The sequence below is a fragment of the Brachyistius frenatus genome, unplaced genomic scaffold (assembly GCF_029030835.1).
Source record: "Brachyistius frenatus isolate BFR_SWC_R1_liver_20210118 unplaced genomic scaffold, ASM2903083v1 Contig_11, whole genome shotgun sequence".
Classification (NCBI taxonomy): Eukaryota; Metazoa; Chordata; class Actinopteri; family Embiotocidae; genus Brachyistius; species Brachyistius frenatus.
Genome location: NW_027210610.1, coordinates 7137087 through 7163507, shown reverse-complemented (window position 1 = coordinate 7163507; position 26421 = coordinate 7137087). Strand labels below are relative to the sequence as shown.

The following is a 26421-nucleotide window of genomic DNA, read 5'->3' as shown; positions in this document are numbered from 1 at the left end:
AAACAGTGTGGATGGAAAAACAGCATAAAACTTCTCACAAGGCAGTTAATGGTTTCCATCTCTTAATGCTGCGGTTAGTTTCCATTGCTTATTAATGCACAACTCTGGATCACCATCCAATCCTCTCACTGCTGCCTTGGGGGGGGATGACTGCTCAAAATCCACACCTGCTCTACATTGACCGTCCTGGGAGCGTTGAGCTAATTAGCCACAGAGTGAGACTATATAAGCACCACGTTCTTATCTGGGGCCCAGACACAGTTGAGGAACTGCACAGGGAAAAGAATGTCCAGTCTAGACACCTTTTTTCTCCAAAACTACCTGGAAGAGAAAACTCATTTCAGCCCAACCCCCTTCTCTTCCTTTTGAGAAAGATTCCACAGTTGTTGGTTCAGTCTTAGCGTGGTCATGTCTGACTAAGTCTGGACTCCAGCAGGGTGAGCCATGGGCCAAAAAAAAATCCCGGTTTTGCCTGAGCAGTCCTCCAAAGTTTTAACAGGCTGTCATTCCACTGATGAAATCTACTGTACAGTTTTCACACATCCTAATCCTCTAATGATGGCGCTAGATTTGTTCCCTTTTTGCAAATGGAACATATGCTCACAGTGACATCTGCAGGATTAGCCCAGATTATGACATTTTAGATACAAACAGCAGGAGGTCATTAAATCAGAGAATGCAATGTATTCTTTACTGATACTAGAATTGCATTTTGCAGATATGGAAAATATGTTCTTAAATCTGATATTACTCATCTAGCAAGTGATATGCTTGACTTTAAAAAAAAAAAAAAAAGAAGTGTCAACACACTCTTGCACACTATATTTTTAGGATATGTAAAGATATGTAAATTTACTGTTTACTATTTGGCTGTTTATTGTGCATTATGCATTAAACGACATGATGATCAATTGCAGCAGTTTAAAACTGTGCGTGCATGAGCAGAATTTTAAGGTAGGAATTTTTTTAAATTTTTTTTCCTTTAATCTTTAACTTTTCTTCAGTGTAGCAAAAGTATATCTGCCTTTGGTATAATCTACTCTTCCATTCTCTATTTATTTTCTATATTCTGTAGTATTTTTTGTTGTTGTAATTTTTATATTTTATATTTATTGTATGATTTGGCAGTATAGTGTGGATTTTTTTTGTCACTGGGTGCACGTGTGGGATCTGAAGCATGGGTCCAGCGCCTTCCTTGATTTATGGGCATGTTGTCATGGGCATGTTGTCACGAACATGTGTTTGTGGACTGGTGTAAACATAGCGAAAAACATTATTATCTTACATGTGGCAAGTAAAAGCGATAGATTTTAAGACTGGATATGTCCTGGGCCTTCTTTTTTTTGTACTTAATATGATGATATAAAGTCCAGCTTCTTTTCTTTTTCTTTTTTTTTAGTTATGTGGTTGTATAGTGGAGAGAAGGCGCTCCTACTGTTGGCTGGTAGTGGCTTCAAGTTGAGCAGTTGTAAGTTACGCAGCCGAACAACTGGTGCGTAATGGTGCACGACTGGACGGCAGATGTTTCACCACCGGGACACTCTGTCTCTGCACACTTTATCTGAACCCTTCCGAGTTTTTTTTTTTTTTTTTTTTTTCCTCGGCGTAGGCGTGCGTTAACTTGGTCCCCTGCCTTTTTAAAAGTTATCTGAGGGAGGAAGAGAAGAAGAAGAAGAAGGAAAAAAAAAAAAAAAAAACGGGCCACTTCTTCAAACCGTCCCGGTTTTTACCGGGGAGTTGTCGTCATCAGCACCCCAGATATCCCCCCCTTAGCTCCCTAAATGGATGGGGCAGTCTTGGTCTATGCAGTTCAGCGCAGGCCAAAAGATTGGAAACAACTTGTGAATATCCGTCAGTTTGGCGTCTAGAGAGGGAACGCTCAGAAATGCCCGGCTGCTTCGCTGCAGCTCAACTCTGAGGACTTTTCTCCTGCATTTGTGCTTTTTCCAGGAGGAAGGACTCTGCAAGTTTACAACAGAAAGGAAAAGTTAGCGCTGAAGTGGCAGCTCACTATAGCCCTCGCTATGGATTGTATGTATTTATTGATGTGCTTTTCACTCAGTCAAGTATTTTTGGATCATATTTTCGCTGCAGAAACACAAGGTGAGTAATCAATGTATTTTTTTTTTTTTTTTGCTGTGCATTTTTTTTTACTGTGTAGAGAAACAGACACTCTTAAGTTTAAAAGTTTGTGAATAATGATAACATTTTAAAGCCTATTTTTTTTATTGATAGGTCTATATAATAAGCCTGACAGCCTTAGTGTTCTGGGTGAACCAAATCAATACAGGGTATTACTGCTTTTACACTGTGGGTATCCATAGTATAGTCTATATTCGAGTGTCCCTGTTTCATAAACAGAATATCCAGGCTGAGATAGGCTACCTCTGTGTGCTTTATAGAAATATAAATATAAATGTTGACTTTGTACGCATACAGCTACATTTCTTTGTAGTGTTTTTCCATAGAAACTTGGCATAGGTCTGTGAATGTGATTCTTACTTGACACTATCTGTCCCATCAGAAAAACTCTCTGGAAAGTTAAGTGAATATGGTCTTATCGTGCCATTCAGCACAGACTCCCATGGCCGGTACATTTCTCACGTGGTCTCTGCTGGAAGTGGAAGTAAAGGTGCTGCTGCTGCTGCTGCTGCTGCTGCTGCTACTGATGCTGTCTCAGCCTTTGGCAGCAGAAGAAGGGTGGCCCGCAGTGCCCCTGAGATGCCCTCAGTCACCTCTGCCTCAGCTCAGCACTTGTTTTTCAATGTCACTGTGTTTGGGAAGGAACTGCACCTCCGCCTGAGGGCCAACAGGAGGCTGGTGGCCCCGCGGGCTTTTGTGGAATGGCAAGAGGACTTTGAGGAAAAGGCCAAGGAGCGTATCCAAGGGGACTGTGTTTTCACTGGGGATGTGAGTGACATGCCGGAGGCCTCTGTGGCTATCAGCAATTGCGATGGACTGGTAAGTCCCCAATGCACACCTGAAACACTAGTCTGATGCATTCCTATTCATTGTCACCATGTCACTGCTTGCCATTCAGAAAGTCCTGCATGCATCATATCCTTACACAAGACATGAATTAAAGCACTACTCTGTCTGAAATCTATCTTTTGAGGATCAGACGCTCACCCCCGTGCAGTTGTCTTGAAAGGTGGCTCACAGTTTGTAGTTTGGCTCTTTGTTGAGAGGCTTCTGTCAGTCAGCATAGATTCTGAATGACTAGGTTTCACTGTGCCACAGAAATACAAAAATGCAACATAACTTTTATGCTGCCCATCTGTATGCTCAGTACTCCAAAACATCTCCTACACTAGCAGATGCATGGGGCAGTTTGAGTGCAGGGATGCTCTTCCACTGATCATGGGCTCATCAGGCAGCTAATGATTGGACTAGAACAGAGCGGGTCTGACCAATGAAAGAGCAGGCAAGTGCTCAAGCATCAAGCATGGGAAAGGGCTCTGAAATAAAAATTGTATAGGCATAATTAAACTCTTTCTTGTTTCTTTCAGACAGTTAATCAATAGCTGAGTAGAAATTAGATTATACATAGCATCCTGATTTGCTACTTAAACCCATGCCTCATAGAGCTAGGGGGAACTGTAGCTAAGTGGGTGACCCCTGTCAAAATACATGTAGTATTTAAATCCACTATTGGTGTAAGACTATTGAGCGACGCTTTAATTAATTGATGTTGATTAACTACAACGAGTGACTTCGGTTGTGATGAAAAGAGGCAGCTAACGGTGGCTGAAAATCTGAAACCTGCAAATTTTTTCTTTATTAGCAAAGAGCAGAGAATGAAACTCCGTAAGAGACTTTGACGACCTTGGAGCTTCGTATATCTACGCATTTTGCCAACCTGGAATCAGATCCCAATGAACAGAGCTCAACCCAAACCCAACATTTGGAGCATAAAAGCATAAAGGCAAACATTTTCATTCATCAAATACAGAAACAATCAAATGACAGTAAAACTGACTCGAAGCATCCTTAGTTTTGTCGTTGTTTCACTGATGACAGTCGATCAGAGTAAAACCAATTCAAAACCAAAGCCTAAAATCTCAGGAGACTTTTCTTTTCTTCCACAACAGTATGTGCCCTCCTCCATTCCACCACGCTATTCCTTATTCTGCTCTATCGCAGTTACTTAGTGTCATCATGGGCTTTAAAACTGTGTTGTGTGTGTGATAAAAGCAGAGTAATGGGAGCTGAGCCACTAATGGATATTTGCAGTAGAGCAAATTGAAAGATGTGAATCTCCAAACAGCCATGTGACATTTGAATTGGCAGGTTGACCAAGTCGAGGATACTCCTGAGCTTTTTAAAAGCAGCTCCCTGAACTGTTCTGACATAAATAACACGTGTGGAGTGAGAGCGAAGATAACCTTGTGAATCAGGAGGTTTTAAGATCCCCCAAATGAGACTGATACACACACTTTTTCACCAGTGAGTTCTTTTATACATGATCACACATTTTAATGCTTCAAGTGAGAAAACTTGTTTCATTGATTTATGGCAGCATTTAATGCTTTCCTTTACGTCATCTCTCTTCTACTTGGCATGTTTTTTAGGACAGCCGAGCTATTCATGTTACATCAACACAACACAAAGAAACAATAGACGACTGTTGACTTTTGCCACTGCACTTTACTAATCTTATAATTTTACAATATTAACATGACAAACAATGCTAAAACTAAGAAAACTAGTCATGAAAGATAGAATTGTGTCTTCTTTCTTAATGTAATATCAGTGAGTGGTGTGTGAACAATGCCATGCTGTGTTCTCTAATCACAATGTAATTTCCTGAAAGGCGACTGTGTGTCCTTTAGTGACTCAAGGCTACAAGTGACGCACTGGTCCAATAGCACAAAGCCGTATTCACCTACGAACACGATAAAAAGGTTTTTATTAATATGTTAAAAATCTGAGAGCACCAGAGATGGAAGTCTTTAAACAAAGCCTGATGCAGAAAGCGGCAATGGTTGGAAATTATGAGCGATAGTCAGAGGAGGGATTCCAGCACCATTTTTTTGCGTTAGCTTGTGTTCTACTAGGTTTTTGCTGTTTCTGAAAGATTGTGGTGGTGGGTGGCATGATGTGTAAGAAATGTGCATGCGGAGACTCATGCAGCTTAGAGGAGAGAGTGTAGCTGAGGTTGTTTTCAGGAACGGGATCAGTAGAGCGAGGGGACACTGCCTACTGATCGATTATGTTGTCAAGGTGTTTTAAAAAAATACTATGAAAGGTCACCAAATATAATCACTGTCTGTTCATACAACTGGGAAGCGCGCACAAGTAAAATCTGTGCAGGAAACACTGTCTCTGTTCTATGAGTTGTTGCGTTCGATTCTGTTTTACGATCTTCTGATCTGCAAGACCTTGTTAGTTTGCTAGCTTCTGTTCAGTCAGTCTTTGTTCTTTCACCTTTTTTCAACCAGTTATGTTGCGGTAGCTTCTGTTTTTGCACGTTTTTGTTCTGTGGGTATTTATTTTACTGCTCATAATCAGGTAGCTGTCGTTTTGTTAGCGTCTGTTTTGCAATCTTTTATTTTGCAAGCTTAAAAGCCTGCAGAATTTGGGGAGTATTTGGTCTGTTCGATTTTCTTCTGCTAGCTTCTGTTCTCAAAACTTCTGCAAGCATTTTTACAGTAGACTTTGTTGTGCTCGCTTATTCAGTCTCATAACATAGCCCAATAATACTGTGAAATGAGTCAGTGTTATATGTCACTATTGCTATGTTATGGGTAATCAAAGCTACAATCTCGAAGGTCTGTGTTTCGTACTTATGACAGTAAGCAGTAATTGCAGCTATATTTTTTGACTTCTCAGAGATACAGAAAGGCTCGCCTGTGTGACGTCAGTCGGCAGCTGAGCCCATCCTGTTGCGTTGGCTCCACCTAGCCTCTCTGCCGAAACAACCACTGCTGGATGACGGACAACGCACCATTAGATGTGCGCCACTTGAGGTTTTTTTCCAAGAATGACACCACAGACACTCAGCTCATTGAGTTTGTAATGCTGCAAATGCAAAGGCTTTCATTGTGGGACACGGCCTGAATCAATTATGTTGGGGTCATTTGGTGCTCCAATTTGTAGGGACAGAAAGGAACCAACAACAATATTGATGAAATGAGACAGTTGATCAATGACCAGTCCAACTTCCCGAACCAGCTAAGAAATCCATTTTGTCGCAGCAACCTCCTTCATGACAGGAAGGATTTCAATAAAACATAAAGTCTAAGTCTGATCTTTGAGCGTTTGTAGATAAAACTTCAGCACGTTCCTCTTCTAAAGCAAACGTAATCTGGTATTTCTGGGGATTTGTGTCCTCTTATTGCAGCCTCAGAGTTGTGTGTGTCATGTCAGAAATGTAAAGTTTCATTGGATGATTCAACCAGATTTCAAACAAACATACTCTTTGTGAACACTCTTCATTTCTTTTACCTTTAATAGAAAAATGAATCATTAAATAGCTGATATGGATATCTGTGTGTTTTCTGGGACTTTTTTTTTTTTTTTTTTTTTAGTGTGGAAAGGTGCTCTTGATGACTTTTACGAAATGTAAGGTTTCAAAGCTTGGAGCTCCACAAACGACACAGCATTCACCTTTATTGTCCTGCGGTGGCGGCAGAAGTCTGAGACTCTGCAAGCCAAACCAAAGTTATCTGCATGGTCCTCTCAATGCATGAGGGAAAAGATTTTTTTTCTTGCGATTTTGAACTTACCGTTTAAAGGCTTGCAGTCTTTGGAATATTGTCCATGTGTTTCCTTGCATCAAAGCCAACATAAACATGAACCTGTCTGTGCATGCAGGGGTGTTTGAGGAGCATTTGAAGTTTCACAGAAAGCTTGCAGGCAACTTATTTAGTCTGACATGTCTGCTTGATGTAGAAGGACACAGAGGAGATCATGTCTGATGAAAGGACAAAGTTTGAAAGAACGTGAATCATTCACTGATCATCAAATGCGGGCCAAGTCTTTGAGATGCGTTGTACGTCTTGACGTACCACCAGCACTCAATCTTCAAAAGAAGTTTGAAATGGTTCCATTATGGGTAACAAGCAAAATTCTGTAGAATATACATCTAGGGAAACAAAATGCTTGTATGTGAAAAAACACGGCATAAATGATCACAACTCTTCACCTTTTTACATTACACTACATTACATTTCATTTAGCTGACGCTTTTATCCAAAGCGACTTACAATAAGTGCATTTCAACCATGAGGGTGCAAATTCAGAACAACAACAAACAAGAAAGAACAATTTTCTTTAAGAAAGCCAAACTTCAAAGTGCTATAAGTAAGTGCCATTTTAAGTGCTACTAAAGTGCTTTCTATTCAAGGTAAAGTCGGAAGAGGCCTTTAAGGTTTTCAATTATTTTATTCTTTTGAATTTAAGTGAATTTCAGTGATAAGCTTTGTGTCCTGTGCAGTGAGGCTGATCCCACCGAGACGACTCCCACTAACAGATTACGCCAACTTGGTCTCTTGCCCTGTGCCTGGACGTGCGAGATTTATAGCATTCCAAGCTCATGACAGATAAACCATGCATACAGTAACGCTGCATATTAACCTGGCATCGGTTGGATATATTTGGCGTCACAGCGCCACCAGATTCTCATATTGGGTTCTGACGAAAGGGAATGCAAAATGACTAGGTGTTCTATAACAGACCTCAACTTTCATTTTAGTATAGTTTATGTTTGATTGATCAACGTCTCAGCGTCTGTGATATCTTCCTCTGACTGTGACTCCTGCTTGAATGCAACAGCTGTGCGCTCGAGACAAGTATGGACTATTGTTGTGGAGCGATGAGTGATCGCTATGATTATACTGGTGGTGCTCATGTGTTGGGAATTAGCACAGATGACGGGCTGATTGAATTACATGTGTGATGGAAACACGAGTGCTAGATAACAGCAGCAGGAAGAGCGCTATTTCTGTGTCCACCAGTTAAAAAGAGAGAGAGCCACCTAGCAACAGTACAAAAGTCAGTTGGGTTTTTTGGGGGGGGGGTTGGTGGGGGCATAGTTTTCCATTCATTGGAGATGGAAAATGCTTGCATAAATTGTTCTATTCATGAATGTTTGCAGGAATTCTGTACTGAGCTGGTACCAGTCCAGTATTCCAGGATCCTCTGGTGTTCCAGTACTCTGCTGGCACGGAGGTGAAGTCACTAAATTAAGAGCTCCGTCAGTGGAAGCCCAACATCTCAGCCAGTAATGTGATTTATTCCCTCTCTCTTTAATCCTTATTTGCAGCAGCTACAGATTGTCTGTCAATACAGGTTTTCATTCAAACACACCGCGATAGAGGACACACACACACACACACACACACACACACACACACACACACACACACACACACACACACACACACACACACACACACACACACACACACACACACACACACACACACACACACACACACACACACACACACACACATACCACTACTACTAATATTTATTAGTGTATCATTGCTCCAACTGCTACTGCTTCTACCACTACAGACTACTACCACAACTAAATGATCTTCTTTTACTATATTATACTAATACTACTTCTTCTACTTGAATACTAGACGCAGTGGTAATTCTAGCAGCAGAAGAAGAAGGCGTAGTGCAAAAACATTAAGCATGCATGCAGACAAGTGTTGATGACGACAAGCCCAATTTTCTCTTTATTGTCCTCATCTTGAGCTCCAGCTTTGCATGCCCTTTGTGGCCGAGCACAGTGAGATGTGAAAGCTGATCAAAAGGAATCAAGTAGTAATCCTCTGCTCCCACAGCCTGTCTCATACAATTATTTCAAACCTGCGACTCTGCTGAGTCCAGCACCACTGAGCCATAATTTACTCTCTGGCTTATTAATCTTCACCAGTTTCGCCACAAAAGCTTTAATCCAGCATCACTGACACGTCAGATGCTGCCAGTGTCTTGCAAAGGTCTCATTTCTTCCTTTCGATTATGAATCTTGACCTCACAGAATTAAGAGTGAAAACCTTGATCTCAAAGGTTGACTATGGATTACCTTAAAAAGTCTCTTGTGTCGTGTTTGTGAATCATCAAAGAGCGTGCCTGGAATCAAAATTACATGTTTCCAAACAATCTGCCACAAATTACAGGTTGAGCTCCTGGAATGATGGCTGGACTTTGATTTCCTCGCATGTTACTTCTGAAGCACCCATAGCCTGAGGCAGTGGTTCCATTTTTAGGTTGTGTTCGTTTGTCATGTCACAAGGGATGCATCCATCAGATTATCCCAGTAGATAATGTAAAATACCAGTAACGTATTGTGATGTTACTTCAGTGTGACACTTACATGTCTCCATTCACACATAATGATAGTGAGTACCGTAAAGAAAAACAACCCAGGCTGTGATTTCTGCAGCGATGTTTTTTTTTTTTACTGGGGATTGGAGAGATGTCTCACTTCCTTTTCAAGATCCTGTTTTTATTCCCATCTCTTTTAATGGTAGAAAATGGTCTGCGTTTCAGGCTGCAAAGAAATAAATAGATAATTGATAGTTTCTTAAAACATTACCATTCTTATCAAGACATAGTAAGTGAGTCACCCGAAATAATGCTGAGAAAGGCGCCGTACAATGCTGTATGTTGGCATAGTCATTGGGATTTTGCATGAGGTTTTCTTGCGTCTGGAACAGAACCCAGAACCCCTTTTTACTGTGGCTCTCTGTTGCTGGAGGCAGTATGCAGCCTGAAATTATTACAGTATCTGCAGACAGTAAAGACGGCAGCAGAAATGTTCTGTTCTCTTTGTAGTAAAGATGCAATTGCAACAACTACATTTCAATCACATGCACACTGGCAGGGTAGTTACTTATGTTACCTGTTGTTCACTTGTGGTGGATTCATTGTTTTTTTTTTCCTCTTCACTGTGCCCTGACTTCACCAGCCGTCACCCCATTTGTTCTCCTGCTGTGGCGTGTTTGCTGCACTGAGCAGGTGACCGACTCCTACAGCTTTTGCAGAGCGGAAGGAGTAACTCTGAAATTACATACAGTAAATATCTACCTTCAAAGTTGCTCTTACCGAAGTGTGGAATTTAGTGCACTGGTGAGCTTTAAGGGTCAGCTATCTTTGCCTTTTTTGTATGGTGTCAGTGACACAGCTGGATGCCTCTCTGCCTCAACTTAAAATGCTTTTTCAGTGCAGAGGCAGCAAGAACTAGCTGTACCACACTCTAATGTAAATTGTTTCCCCCATTGAGCACTGTAAGGCTCATTATTATCTCACAGGTGTGCACAAATACATCATGTGAAGCAGCCTGATGAACACAATAATCACTTCACCGCCACTGAACTGGATGAGCTCTCTTTGTATTATATTATCAAAGATACAAATTTTGAAAACTATGAATTTTATTAATATGAGAATAGCATGTGTAAAAACCCTCTCCATCAACCATCACTAAACAAATCACCTTTTTTTCACAATCAGTAACTTCCAATAATGAATTTGTCACCAGTTCAGTTGGTGTAAAGTGTGACGAGAAGATCCCAAAACAGCAGCATGAGCTTGGGTTTTGACTGTTTATGACTCTATTAGAGGAGATTTAGGACACGGGTGAGACTCTTGTGTGTAATTTTCACTGGTGAGTGAGGTAACACGTTTCAAGATTCAACGATAAATAGAGTTCACTTACTGAACAACTGTCCGTATCTAAATTATTGAAGCTCCGGCTTAATAACAGAAGTCTTTGGCATCTTCAACTGTTTGTTTTGGGTTGTGTGCAACCTGTCAGGAAGCTCGTTGGGGCTAAACACAATATAATATTTTTTGACTTTCTGGAATGTGTAGCGATAAGAATATTATAGCAAATAGGATCATTTTAATACTAATATTTGTAGAATAAAATTATTATCCTAAAAAAATACAAATAAAAATCTTAATCCAATAAACACCATAAAAGATGAAGTTGTTAAAAAAAATAAAAAAAATAATCCGTATTGCTCCACTGTCCACGACGCAAAGGTAATCAACTTGCAGTAATAGGAGACAGAAGAAAAAGGTAATACTTAAGTCTAAGAGCCTAGAATTAGCAAATATTTAGAAATTTGCCTTGATGAAATATATTCAAGGATGAATGTTATGTTAAATAACCAATTCATTCTCAGCTCTAAAAACATGGTTTTAATTGATCTAAATGTAATTTTCAGTCAGATGAATCCATTAATAATACAGAAATGAATACAGACCCTTTGACACGAGTATAACTTTGTGTCCCCTCCCCACTGCTGACACGTCCTTGCCTAGTCTAGACTTTACCATAGAGTTTACATATGTTTACATTTGGTTACTCCGTAGGCCCTTCCAGATGCTGCTGCTGCTCGCTCCCCCTCACAGACCCGACTTCACTTTCCACCCACTGCTGAAATAAGAGACCACAGAGGAAGTATTGGAGCATGTCTTACTTGGCATTTCCTGGTCAGGGGCTGGAGAGATTCTTTCACTCCTCTGTGCCCTTACTGTCACATGTCCACGCTTAAGTTCATTGTGTTTTTATAGTTGGTCCCAAGTGACAGCATGCTCAGGATTTGGAGAAGATTCTTTTGATTTTTTTTTTTTTAGACACACTGTTCTATTTGCTGCACTGTATTTAGATTTCTTTTTGCAGCTGTAAATACACATGTTCTTGCCAAGATCTTGTTGGTGTGCCTTCCTCATGAGGGTAATGACAGGCTGGACAGTTTTATTTCTCTCAGTGAAGAGTAGGAATATAAGAAATGCGGTGTATTCAGACTCTACAGTTAATGCTAATTAAGCTTAATAAAAACAAGATGGCACACAGAAGGAATGTGTCATATTTGTTTTGTTTATTTTGCTGGAAGATCCTACACTACTTTTCCTTCACATTTGACCGTGCTCTTTTTCCTGATGTCTAGAAACATGTTCAGTTTGGTGTTGTTTTTGTCTTTTCGTTCTCTTGCCTTTATTGAAAGCAGCAACAGCAGAGTGTGACAGGAAACATGAGCAAACAATGTTCTCTGGATGGATTTGAACAAATTATGTTGCAGTGTCACACATGTTGTCCACCTCCCCGCCCCATAACTACATTTGTAACAAAAATAACCAGAATTAGAAAAGCATTTGAAAAACATGGGACTTTTATTTGTCTTCATGAGGTTCGTCCTGTCAGTCTTTTGACTGTCCTCTCACAGATGTGTACAGATTAGATTAACTCTAATTACTGGTGTGAATGTGAAATGTTTGTCTGTCCTGGTATAAACAGGTGATCTGTCTGAGGCATGCCCACCCTCTGATGGTTAGTGTTTGTCCTCCTGTCACCCAACATGGTTTACATGCAGCAATGGATGGACAGCAGAAAAAAAGAGAGATACAGTGTGTTATATGTAATCAACCATATATTTTGTTGGACATCACCTTTTGTGTAACAGTGCAGGACAAAGTGTTACAGCAGATTTAGACAGGAGGCTTTTCAGCGGCTTTTTCAGTTGTGTACCCTGTATGTCTGATGGCTTTTAAAAAAAATCAAATCAGCTGTCTAACCTCAACCTAAAGTGTGACTTTTCCAATCTATTGTCTTCTTTTTTTTTACGTGTATAAATACAGTTATTTTGTATTGGCTTCTGAGCACTGCTAAAGTATAGCCTACACTAAACACAGTGCCTGAATGGATTCTGTTTGAACTTAGATGAGGCACGTAAAATGCTGCTGTAACTATAATCAATATTGTTATATTAACAATTGATCACATGACAACTTGTATGTGAAAGTTGTCACTCGTAATGACCTCAATTTCAGAGACATATCATTGGACTGCAGTTTATCTCTGCTCTGCAAAGCTTGATAGCATTTTTCAACGTTTTTAGTTTTCGGGCCTCAAATTTTACTGTTTCGGGTCACTCAGCTGCAGCAGACAGGAGTATTCTGGTAAAACTCACTGTACACCACATTCTCAGCTCTGATATGCAGACAGACAAAATTAGAAACTAGCCTTTGTACATAGTAGAGGCTTTTGCAGCTTAGACAGATATTTCCCTGAGCAGTTGGTGCAGAGTGAAAGGCAAGTGCATATTGGATTTATTTTTGCCATGTAGTTTGCCATAACCAGCACGGGAATGTCTCACCAGACACCAGATTTAAAAACTCTGTAAACTGTGAAATACAGACATTTATCCTGCAGTAATATGCTTAATCACCATTGTGTGAAATTGTTTGGGAAGGGCTTGAATGTAACAGAAGTAAAAGTCCCAACCTTTAAGCATTTTCCATGAAACAACCTCTGTCATTTCCCAAAACACAAATTAAATCCAATGTATAACCAAAGATCCAGTGATCTATGGTGCAACTTTACCTAATAGGTGTAATAAACTAACTGACGTGTTTTGGTAACCCACCAACCAGCGCCTCCCAGGAACACAGCACACATTTATTTTACATCAAGACCTTCAACCATACTGTCCATAGCTGCTTAAATATTTACTTTTAGTTACATTCAACAAAGAAGACCTAAAATATGGAGAATTTTGTTTTTATGGAAATATAAACATTGCTTTGGTTCTGAGTTATCTATCTGGAAAAATAAGCCTTTCTCCTTCTTTGTTACAGTCACATGCGGTTTAACATATCAAACCAGAAACTATTATGCTGTTTAAATAGTTACGAAAATATTTCTGTGTTTTTGGGGGATTTATGATTTTTGCAAATTGTGGTGGAAAGAAAATATTACCAGTGTAGTAACACTCATTGTAGATATGCAAATCAACCGTAAATGTCAGGCTATGATTGCCGTCTCACTGAATCAGAGAGCAGTGTCTTCTTTCTATACCTGACACTCTGACATACGGACATTTAACAGTCAGTAAGGGAGAAATTCACCTCGGAAGAGCCAGCCCTGACCATTTTCAAACCCATAATTCACTGCTTCTAAAAGAAATGCCAGGGGTGAAAGAATGGTCTATACTTCCACCACGGTGTGCTCAAGCTTACTGCTCCAACAATGTTCCTCGCGCAGATGGAAACCTATGGTTCGATTGAGACATCACTACTCATCATCTCGTCCAAAGTGGCACTCAATGAATCTCTGTGAAGGGCTAGAATGGCCTCAAATTGTGTCTACCTGCGTCACTCCACATATCCAGCCTGTCACTGAATCTTCCAATTGATCAGGCACACTATAATTACTGGCTCCAGTGGAATTACTTTCCATGTAAGGGGGAATGGTGCACTAATTTTAAACCCTCTTTTTCCAGGCAGGCCTGATCCGGACTGATAATGGAGAGTTTTTCATTGAACCCCTTGAGAAGGGCCAACAGGATGTGGAAGTGAAAGGGCGTGTCCACGTGGTGTACCGCAGATCAGCCATCAAGCGGGAGACAGGCCAGCACAGGGAGGACCTCCACAATGAAGGTAGGCGAGGGGAAGGAGCGTGATGTCAGTGGAAACAAAAAGCACATGTGGGTTTGAGTGTTGTGACTGTGTGCATGGGTGAGTAAGGGCCTGTGAATGAGTGCACGGCTGCTTCATAGTAGCTCTATGGTACTATATGAAAGAGTAATACAACATTATTGTCCTGAGGCTCACCAACATGTGAAGTATACACAGAAGCATATAATAAACAGAACAGAGAATAAATACATAGTACCATCATGAATATATCAATATTACACAAAAAGCTTTTGCTCAACTTAATTAAAGGCCGAAGGGTTTGCCATGTTTTAGCCCGTTTGTTACATTAGAGATTTGAATATATTTTTCCTGTCATTTTAAAGCAGCCATTGGGTTTCATTCATTTCTGAACGACATGAAAAATGTATTAGCAGACTCCTTAAACCACCTTAACACCAAGTCTCAACTGGCAAACAGTTTTGATATTACTACACAAGTAAATGTTGGTATGGACCTGAAACATTCTGGGTTGTTTGTGATTCGTTTAAAGAAATACAATCGTCTTGGGCGGTGCTAAACTCAGGATGCAGCTATTGTGCCCTTGTAAGACATAGTTAAGGAGGTAACTTGTTTTGGTGGACCATTTGCTCGTGGGGAGACGAGCCCTGGCATTCAAATGCCAAAATCCCTGCGAAAGGCCGAAAAAAAAACCCAACACAAGCAGCTCTTCCTTATTGCATGAACTCAGTCTTCATTAAAGCTTCAATCAATAAACAACATTTTACATTCAGTTAGTCAGATCAGGCATTTGTCTGGATTTAATTCAGCCGATCAGATCTCGCATAAAGCAGTTACATCACCAGCAGAGCAGGTGGTCACGCTGAGTCAGACACACCACAAGAGTTACAGACTGACAAACAGAACTAACAGCCCACATTAGTTTCCTACTGAAGTCTCCCTTTCTGTTTCACATTCTTACAAGCATGAACACACTTCTTGTCCTGCACCTCAGCCCGTTGTAACTTGGTAAAAGTGCACTGGTAACATCAGTTTGCACGCTGGATAGCTAATTAGCTGCTCATCTGCAGCATAATAGACAGCTTGTAGAGTAAGTGTACCTGCAACTGAAGCTTCTGTACAGTCAGATGCTAGTCTGCTCCTTACACTTCAGTACCGCTAACAGCACACTGTCTGAACATGACTTAACGCGGCAGAGTAAGTTTGTTCACTCTGTCTCCCGTTTTGTCTCCCGTGAAACACTGGCGTCGCAGCCTGCCAGCTGCTGTCAATCAAACAAGACATCGACACGCCCCTCCTCTCTGCCACTCTGCAAGACTTGTTTTCCTGCTTTTAATAATGCAAATATTTTTTGAAAAGCGGAGCTAATCAATATGTAGTTTATTAATATCAGATCAAATCTCTATGTTTAATGTTTAAAGAAACTCATTTAAAAAAACCCACAGAGAATTAAAACCCAACCCTGCTGAAAATTAAAAAAAAAAAGTGCTAGCCACCCCGGTGTAGAGATAAAAGGTGTAATACAACCATCAGTCCACTAGAGGATACCACATCAGGGTCACTTTTTAAGGTCTGCAAACAATAAATCCCAGCCTTTAATTAAAACACAACAACAATGTCACATTGACAAGAATGATTGCAGTCTTGATATTCACTGAAATTGCCAGCTGACTGATTAACATACTTAATGAAAAACAGCGTAAAGGTAAAAAATGTACTTCAATAAAACATTATTTGCCTTCAAGAAGCTAAAACTTTTTTCACTAAACCAGCCGGTAAAATGAGGAATGCTGGGCTCCAGTGGTAGTACTGGGGACCGGGGAGTGTGAGGGAGCCAGAAAAGGAAGTGACCTTTCCTTCACAGTCAAACGACCCAACTCCATCATGAATTCCTTCACTATTCGTTTCTTGCTGCAACAATAGCTTGAGCATCTGGTGGGAGCCTCTCACTACAAGTTACTCAATTTCTCCGGGGTCTGTAGGTGTAAAACCTCATTGGTCTTTTCATTTTACTCTGTAACTCTCTAGGTCATACATCTGCAGGAACAATTTTAATCAACTCATTCACCTGTTTTAAGCCTCCTTTTCTTTTTTTTCTTTTTTTTTCTTGTCAAGGAATGTATTGCTTTCATTCTTTTATCTTAACAGGCTCGATTCTCCTGTAGAGTCCTTGAATAGTATTGAATTTATTTAATTTTTAAAAATCTTTTGTATTGCTGTTTCTGTACTTTAAATACTGTAAATACCTTCAGTCATCAACTCACATTATTGAGATGCTGTATGCATCTTTTGCAGTTGTTGAACACATTTATCATAATTTACTTTATTGCAACCGGTGCAAATGAGTCGTCAGATGTTAAGCATTTATCTGTTTTATATTTGTATTTATCTGAAATAAATTGCTTCTCAGGAGATTTTCAACGAGATAGGTCTTAAAACGAGGTTTGCAAAACATTGCAATTACATTCTCTTTGTCTGTATTGTATTTTTGTAAAATACCATGGTTTATGGATTTGATTTTCTGCTATATATATATATGAGATTATGTCACGTCTCCATTTGTATCTGGCAGGCTTGAGTCTTATTCAAAAAGATTGCAATTATCCCCATTTCACAACGACATGCTACACTTTTGTGATGCTTCAATGTTTCAAATAGGCTATTTCTGTTGTGCGTGCCCTCTTCAACTGTTCACCTTGTGCATCTCACAGTTTAGGCCATGGTCTGAAACAGTAAAATCTAGTTCATGCAGTCTAATTTTCAATAGTGTTTCAGTTCTGATACATTTAAAATATTGCAACAGATAGATAACATGAATAAATATCACACAAGCTTTACGCCATGCATGAATGTTGTTTGGACATGGCGCTGTATGACTCAGGTGGGATTCATGACATGAATGCAAATATCATGTTGAGTCTGCAAGCGGGGCAGCAAAGAGGAGATGTCTTCTGATTCTGCCGGCCAGCAATTTAGTCCAAAGGGAGAGTTTGATGAAAGATGGAGTGCCTTACAAAATACAGAGTCCTCAGACCTGTCAGTCAATAATCCCCAAGGATTCCAGCTTCTCATCCTGAGACTTAAAGACATTTTTTGTTTCGGGTTTGACACAGCCATGTAATATTTCACCGAGGCTGATATAACAGAGGAGATATCATGCATGCAGCAGATTCCCGCAGTCTGCGCATTGACCTGTTTATGTCCTGGTCATATTTTGCAGTGGCAGACATTGGGATCGCAGACCTCCCCGCGGCTCTGGATCTTGTCGAACATAAACTGTCTGAGTCGGAGCGCAAGAGGAGACATGCGAAGAAAGACGACTACAACATCGAGGTGCTGCTGGCTGTGGATGACTCGGTTGTGCGCTTCCACGGCAAGGAGCATGTGCAGAATTATGTTCTCACGCTCATGAACATAGTAAGTCTATTCTTGCACAAATAGCTTCTCAGATTCTCTCCACCTGCTGCTAGTTTATGCAAATTCTCAACATGAAATATGTAGGGCTGCAACCAAAGATGATTTTCAGTTTAAGTTAACTTGCAGATTGCTTGATATTTAATAGTATTCAGGATATTAAGGAATGATTAAAAAAAAAAAAAAAACAACATCACAGATTTTTAAAGGCAAAAAGTGGTGTCTTTAAATTTCTTTGTTTTTAGTCAGAATCAGTCTTTCATCAGGACGCAGGTGTCAGAACAACAAAATAAAACAAAGGATACTGCAACAAAATGGAAAAAGATTACAAAAAAATACTGAATCTCAACATTATGTGGTAATAGACAAACTTAACTTTACTGAGGAAGAGAAGGCCTGTGTAATGGGTCATATTTACATCATCTGCAGAGATAATGCTAAAGTTGTCAAATGGGTCCAGTGCACTCAGCGCTGTCTCACCAACAGACCAAAAGCCCCCAAATTAATAACTGGGAAGATTAAAAAAGTAACTTTTTGACATTTTCCTCTAAAATGACTGATGACCAAAATAGTTTAACATAGCCAATTAAATACTTAAAATAATTGTTGTGGCCCTAGAAATATCCTTTTTTGACATGAACACTGCTGAGTTTGATGATATTGTTGATTACATTTTCCTTTCTTTGTCTGGGCAGTGTCTGATGTCCTGTTTGACATCAGACCCTGCAACACTTGTCCCCAGTCCCCCACTTTCTTTTATTGTTGATGGATTACCGATGAGAGAGGGAAAAAAAAAAAGAAACTCTCAGCTCATTCATTATGGGTTCCACCAGCTCCTACCACCATAATCTACTTACTGGGACCAAATCCCCCAAGTCAGATTTTCACAGGGTGCTGGTTTCACTCTGTAACAGTTACCATTTGGACCATGCATGGTGGTCTGATTAGCTGCACTAGACCAATTAGAAAGTTGACTGGGAGCTGTACGGGGCAGTCATGGAAACCAGCGCCAGAGGTCCGCTTGCACTGCCAAACTGCTTTCATGGAATGATGTGTTTGTTTAATTAGGATATTATATTCACATTTTGTTCCCAAATGCCTTCAGCAGAGAGAAATGTCTGACTTTTAATGGCTTTGGCTGATTTTACTGTAAAGTGGCTGTGAAAGGACATTATGATTGTCAGACTTTGGTGTCTAGTGCTCTCTGATAAGTACTTAAGAGTATTTCAGATCACTGGCAGGAGAAGTGAATTTAAGGAAGTCCTTAGAGTTAGAATGGACTGAGCTATTAATTGAAATCAAGTTAAAAAGTACCCTCATGCTGAGTAAAATTTGATGAGGTTAATGTGCAACTTTGAGAAAGAAAAGCGCTGTTTGGATAAGTGAGGGTCAAAACTCTTTAGTTCCACTCGTAAGCCACAGGCTTGCTGTGTCTGAAAGAGCTCTGCCCATTCAAATCCCTCTGAATCCCTACTCCGTGGCTGCAGAATGTGTAGTACCACCTGGAGAAACTCTCCCTGAGGGATTGATTACTGAACATCCTGTCTGCGCAAAGCCAAGGTGACTGCTGAGGTGCCTGCTGCACAATGGCCGTGTTGTTTGACCAGGGACCAGGTTTTGTCCATGTCAATGTGATGCTGTACACAAGCCAGAGACACCTCGCGCTTGTAGCCCACAGCTGCTATTCTCATTTTCAGCCACAAGAGTCCCGTTTCAGTCCTGTGTGCTCCTCCTGGCTTTGTAATTATCCCAGTATATACGTGGGGTTGGCCCATCCCTCAGCTGGGATCACCGGAACGTTGTGTATTTTTTTTTAAAGTTCAATGCATAGAACGGAGTCCATGAAGAAAAAAAAAAAATCAATTTCAATATTTATAAATGCTGTCATGGAACCTTTATGATACTATTTTTTTGATGCTGCCCTCATTTTTCAACAGTTTCTCTGTTTTGGGTCCAGCATAAACACATATAGGTCAGTATAGACCAGTCAAGAAATTTGAGATTGTAACAAATCTGGGAGAATTTGGGGTCACTCAAGGGTTCTCTACAGCATATATTGACCTGAATAGGCTTCTGTGAATGGAATATTTGCTTAAATGCCTTGGGTGTAACCCTGCGTCCCAGAGTAAATTTGGACCTCCACCAAGATAGCCTTTCTTCAGTGACAGAACTTTTGTTCTGCAGTCATAAATCTTTACCCAGAGAAAGCTAACCAACACTCACTTTTTGGCATTTCAGCAAAGCAGTAGCCGTCTGTTATTCTGTTTGCCATATTGTCTGGATATTTCTGTCTTCTAAAAGTCTGCAAAATGGCAAAATACTGAAAGAACCAGAGAGAACTTGTGATGCCTCTCATTTTGAGATTCGGATCACTGATCATATCAATAAAAGTGACACTAAAACTGGTAAAAAAAAAAAAAAAAAAGTTGGGACGCCGTGTAAAATGTACATAAAAACAGATTGTGATGATATACACATCATGTAAACCCATATGAAATAAAAAAAAAATAGGACAAAGACAACATATCAAATGCTGAGACTGAGAAATTTGATTTTTTTTTTTTTTGGGGGGGGGATAAATGCTTATTTAAAATTTGGTGTTGGCAACACAATTCCAAAAAGTTGGAAGAGGGTCATGTTTACCACTGTGTTGCATCACCTCTTCTTTTAACAACACTCTGTAAATGTTTAGGAACTGAGGAGACCAGTTGCTGGAGTTTTAAAAGTGAAATGTTGTCCCACTCTGTCCTTTTTCATATTTTGCACTGATAACAAACTAAATGGTCCCTTTCCACTTTAGCCCGGAGAAGGCGACATCCATGATTTCCTTTGCCTGGGTCCAGAGAAGGAGACAGGGTTTCTGGATCATGTGGTTTTTTCTTTGTTTGTTAGATTTAACCAGCATTTGTGGATGCAGTGATGAACTGTTCACAGATGATGATTTTCGGAAATGTTTCTGAGCCCATACAATGATTTCCACTACAGAATTGGGTCTATTTTTTAATACAGTGCCTCCGAAGGGCCCAAAAATCATGGCCATCCGATATTGGTTTTCTGCCTTGTCCCTTGCGAACACAGATTAACCCGGATTCTCTGAATCTGAACCATAGATAATGAAATCCCCAAATTCTTTGCTACTTTATGTTGAGAAACATTATTCTTAAATTGTTGCACTATTGGCAAACGCAGTCTTTCACAGAGTGGTGAACCTCTCCCCATCTTCACTGCTGAGAGACTCTTTTTATACTCAGTCGTGGTACTGATCTCTTACCAGTTAACCTAATTAGTTATGAGATGTTTCACCAGGGAGGTTTTTCTTTTTGCATTACCCAACTTTTTTTTTTTTTTTTTAAATGTGTTGCTGCCATCAAATTAAAAATGAACATATATTTTTTTCTCAGTTTCAACTTTTAAAACGTTGTCCTTGTTCTATTATCAATTAAATAAAGGTTTACATGATGTGCAAATCATCATATTCTGTTATTATTTACAATTTACACTTTTTTTGAAACAAGATTGTAAAGAGAGATTTCTAAATGAAACAAAATTTGAATAAAAGAAAGTTCCTGCAATAACAATTATAGCCATGGAAATGCTGTGCTATCGAATTGCACTGTAGTTCTTTTTTTATGCATCGTCTTGCCCATATGGATGACTGGCCCCTGTAATTCTGCTGCTTTGTATACTCATATACTATCTTTCATGTTGACTGGTTATTTTTACGACAGCTGATCTGCTGTAGCATTAATGAAAACATCGGCTTCACCTCAGGGCTCTTATTAACTTTGCAGTTTTGCATGGAGTGGAAGTGGGGTATACATGGGAGTTGATTGGAAATTGGGCACAGATAATTTTCAATAGTGTTTCAGTTCTGCAGACAGCACACAGGTGACTGGGAGGATGATTTAGGTCAGAGGACATCTGTCAGGTCGGTAAATAGGGAGATACAGGAGGCAGGAGTGAAACATGGAACATAAGATAGGGCTCAGAGCGAAACACCTGGACAGTCACTGGCAGAGCCAAGAAATAGTTCCAGTGTGTAACTTCCTCAAAACCACAGACAGTTGTTTTACAAGGGTTGATGAAAAAGTTTCAAGACTGCTCCTCTTCCATGTGAGTAGTAAATAGTACTGTGAAGTTCACAAACCAAGGGAAAGCTATAACTTTTGTGAGTAAGATTTCCAAGTTTTGTCGCTTGCTCAACATCAACACCTGAGTTACACATGTTTTATTGAGCACCGGTCCGGCCACACAGTGATTTCTCCATGGATATGATAGGAGAGCGCGCATGAAATTTTGCATCAAGCTCAGGGTCACAAAGCTGGTTATCAACTTAATAAGTCAACCCATGGTTTCCCTATATAGCATATATCATTCTTTTGAGCAGCAGTTTTATATAAAAGTACATTGAAGGAAAAAGGTTGTTCTGTCAGTATAACAACTCACAGCGGATCTTCCTTCTCGAGCAGTGGGCTGAATGGCATTATAAATGTATTGTGGGTGGGATCCATTTTAACTAACAATCTGATCTAAGAGGGTCTAGGAACAGTTATATATTTGAGATAAGATAAGGAATCTCTGGGTAATATTGTTGAAAATTGTAACCGATAATATGAATGGTGAACACTGATTTACAACTTCCCCTGCTGTCATATTGTCTCAGTTTTTTTTTTTTAATTTTTAATTTTTTTATTTTTTTTTATTCACTTTATTAATCCCAGAGGGGAAATTTCTTCACTACAGCAGTTTGGTACTTTATTGAGCAGCGAGGAAAAACTATATACTTTTGTGATTTTGGTAAACTTGCTGGAAGTTGCAGGAGTAACTCATCTGACATGCTGAGAGAAAGGAAATGATGATAAATTATTTTGAAAGCTTGTATCACAACATATAAATATATGAATCACTCACAGGCAGTCTCAACCCACAGGCCTTAAAATGCCAGTTGTAAACCATATATTACCAGTCAGGAACAACTTTAGAAGTCACATGGAGAAATGTGAGGGGTGCTTTTTGAAGCTAAATTACATTGTCTTTATTGCGACTGCATGCCTCAACTCCTTAACTGATATATGGAAAAATAAATATCTACCCAATATTCTCCTATGAACTTTATTCATTAACCGCAAAGCAAGGCGGCTGATTACCTTCACAGGGGCCCTGAGTGAGTGCCGACATGTAGAGAACATTTGATGAAAATACAACACACTTAAATGGAAATTGGGCTTCCGAGTTCGACCCTGGGTTATGTATCTACATACCACAGCATTCTTATAAAGCCAAACAGCAATCCACACATTTCTGGGTCAGCCTTCTTTGCCATTGCATAATGTGTTTCATTGGACGGTTGCCAGTCTTAAAAAAATATTTCATCACGATTCCAAGCTGGAAAAAAAATAGATCCTCGTGGCTGAAGTGCTCTCTGCTGGTTCGCTGCACCTCAGAAATAAAACATAGAAGTGGTATAGCGGCACAATCAAGAGGTTTTATGCTGATGAACAATGCTGGTGTCAAACAAATGTTTTCTTCTTGGTTTAGCAGATTTTGATAAAGCAGACTGATTCTCAAGCGAGAGGTGAATTAATGGACTCGATATTAACTTTAATATAAACTTTTTACCTTTGTCGCACAAATAATTAAAAACATTATTTATCTTTTCTTAAAAGCTTCAAAGATGTTCCCTAAACAGGATAGAAAGCTGCACCTCCAGGAGCAGCAACAGAGCGAAAGTTGTGTTTAAGTGCCTTTGATTACTCTCAGAATAAACCCTCACACAGGAACCGACGAGGTAAACACCGTGCGCGCTTACATAATGACACTCAGGCAAACAAACTCCACTCCTTTTTTTTTTCCTCACCTGAGGGCCTGAGGGATTTCCATAGTTGAAGCAGCAATAATTAACATCTTTTAGTCCTTGTCGGTACCTACTTACTGATAAATGGCTATTAATTACTCAGCACTGTATCTCTTGGAACCTCCTGGAGCCATAAAGAACCTAAAGACCTCCAATTTTCTTTTGTCATGGTCTCTTGAAAGTCCTGCCTACTCTAATTTTAGCTTGCATCGAAAATGTACTTTCCTTCCCACAGACTTCGACTGCACTGTGTTTATTTCATTGCTCTGTCTTAAGGACAGCCATGTGCTTGACTGTTATTGGCCTGTGTGTGCTCTGCTCAGTATTATAAGGTGTTTTCCAATAACCTTTATTACATGCTCAGTGTACTTTTACATTCTCGCTGACAGATGCTGTTCATTTCCTATTTTAGGTTGATGAAATCTATCACGACGAATCTTTGGGCACCAACATCAACATTGTCCTCGTCCGCATGATAATGGTCGGGTACCGGCAGGTGAGCTATGTCACACTGTTGCTCATTTCCCAACGTGCAATTATATTTTAAAACAGCTACTGAGCACAATTAGTGCTCAACTGGTTTAAAATCAGAGATTGTTTTATTCCCTGCGTAGTCTGCCCTGCTGATTTATAAGAATAGAGTGATTTAAATCTATGTACAGGATTACATTTTAATTACTGCCTACAGGAAGTGGAAGTGTATTTAATTAATATTGAATTCAATTTCATCTGGAATGAAAATAAGAAAGATTGAGCTCTTTACTATGTCTGAAAATAAAATAAAAGTATAGTAGCTACAAACAATTCATCACCCTCTAATGAAAAAGATGTCAGTGTATTGAATGAGGGTCAAAGTATTGTTGTGGTCTGAAACAGGATTCAGTAACACTCCACTTCACCGAAACCTCATCTGTCACTGTCATTTTTTGTAGAGATTAAACAAACAAGATCTTCGATGTTCTGCTTTAGAGGGGCTGCTGGACTGGTTTTGTTATCTTTGGACAGAGCCGTTATAGCGGTTTCCCCCATTTCCAGTTTTTCTGCTTAGAGAGACTAATTGACATATTTAGTGTTCAGATATCACGTGATATTGATCCTCTCATCTGACTCTGGGCAATCAAAACAAATAAGGGTAATTCCTTAAATGTCACTCCATCAGTGTGTGTACATGCACCAAAGTAACCTGTGAACAGATAGCTTTAACAACCCGGTTTCAGTAAAGCTATGTAGCCAGATTTCTTCTAGAGAAAGATGATTTCTTGGCCATTTCTACTCGGGATGGGTCATGAGTTTTTTTTTTAATAGGCATTCAGTTAAAAAAAAACAACAACAGTGGTTTATGTCAATGTTTCAGCCAACAGGCTTCATCCGACCGTTCTGGTTAGATGACTTGTCAAGTGTAATTTGATTATGCCTCAGGTAGTGTCAATCCCTTACTGTTTGATTTACAAGGAAGTGCAACTGTCTTAACGCCCACCCCCATCCCAAAACAGCAGCAAAAACAGCTAACACAAAGGCTGAAATGTATTCAATCTCAGTGCCAAAGAACTGTAAAATGAAATTGGAGAGAAGTAAACATTGCATAATAAAAATTACATATTTCATAGCACATGGTTGTGACAGCACGAAATAATTAATACAACACATTAGCTCTGTAGGCAGTGATAGTCTGTTCATGTAACAGATGAATTATAGATCTATTATACTGGATAATGCAGAGCATAGATATTCTGAAATAGTCCCATGTGGCTTTCACAATGTTATGAAAGACTTAGATGCCGCTTCACCTATAGTAAGTACTGTAAACACATTAGTTCTCATTCCTGATTGTAATGTGGGAGCATGAAGAGTAAGTAATATATTGTTATACTGAAGAAAAGCAGAGAAATCCATCATTGTTGGTTTGCTGGTAATTGAAGTTCAGCCCTTTACAGTATTTGTAGTGTTATTAAATTGTATGTATCTTAAGTTTGTTTTCCTGTTCACATGCTGCCGTTTAATGTCACCTTTGATGTATTTGGTTGTTAGCAGGCTGCAGAAAAATGCTAATGATGTACAATATACATGCACGGCAACAGACACCAGTGAGTTTCTTGCTGTACGCACATGCTACCTGTCCTCAAATGCCTTTTAATCTACATGTCTGACACATGTTGCTGGGAGGCTGGGCATTTTGCTTTTGCTTTGCTTCTTTATCTGGTTGCAAAAGCTGAGAGATGCTGTTTAGAAAGCACCAATTAGATGAGCTCAAACATGTTGATTATGTCACCAACTCTGCTTCAAGCACATGAACAAAAGTCATGTTTTTTCCAGTTCCTCCGAGGTGCCTTAATTTCTCTTGGCCTCACACGCTCCGTGTACGATCAGGGTCGCTCTGAATTGCCCCACTATTTCATTCATGAATGAATTCTGTTGTCAAATTGAAACACACATTTCTCAATTTCCACTTATTTTTCTCATTGCTTCTAGTTCAGTTCCCACCTGGATATTATCTGCCAGCAGTCATACCAATTCTGACGCTCCATGCCAATTTGAGGAAAACATACACACGACTGTTTTTTTATATTAACAGTGTAAATGTGGCACATTTCAGGGCACACAATATCTGCTCTCTAGGTCTTTTAGGAATTGAAGTTATATACACAGAAATCTGGAGTGTTTCACTTATCATCATTCAGCCTATTAGCCCCACTCTCATGTGGTAAAGCTGATGTGTACATCTTATATTGTACAGGTGGTACAATATAAGA

General features: G+C 39.7%; 1 protein-coding gene across 2 annotated transcripts in view; it reads left to right on the top strand.

Annotated features, from left to right (window-relative positions):
- The first annotated feature begins 1653 nt into the window (after positions 1-1653).
- The window catches only part of LOC138617128 (A disintegrin and metalloproteinase with thrombospondin motifs 14), a 44134-nt gene continuing 19366 nt past the window's right edge, over positions 1654-26421 (top strand). For both annotated transcript variants that reach the window (XM_069691872.1, XM_069691870.1), the window contains exons 1-5: positions 1654-2103; positions 2525-2961; positions 14250-14406; positions 17624-17820; positions 24084-24167. In XM_069691872.1, coding sequence (XP_069547973.1) covers positions 2025-2103; positions 2525-2961; positions 14250-14406; positions 17624-17820; positions 24084-24167 — 954 coding nt within the window. In that variant the 5' untranslated portion in view covers positions 1654-2024. The remainder of the gene's footprint in view (positions 2104-2524; positions 2962-14249; positions 14407-17623; positions 17821-24083; positions 24168-26421) is intronic.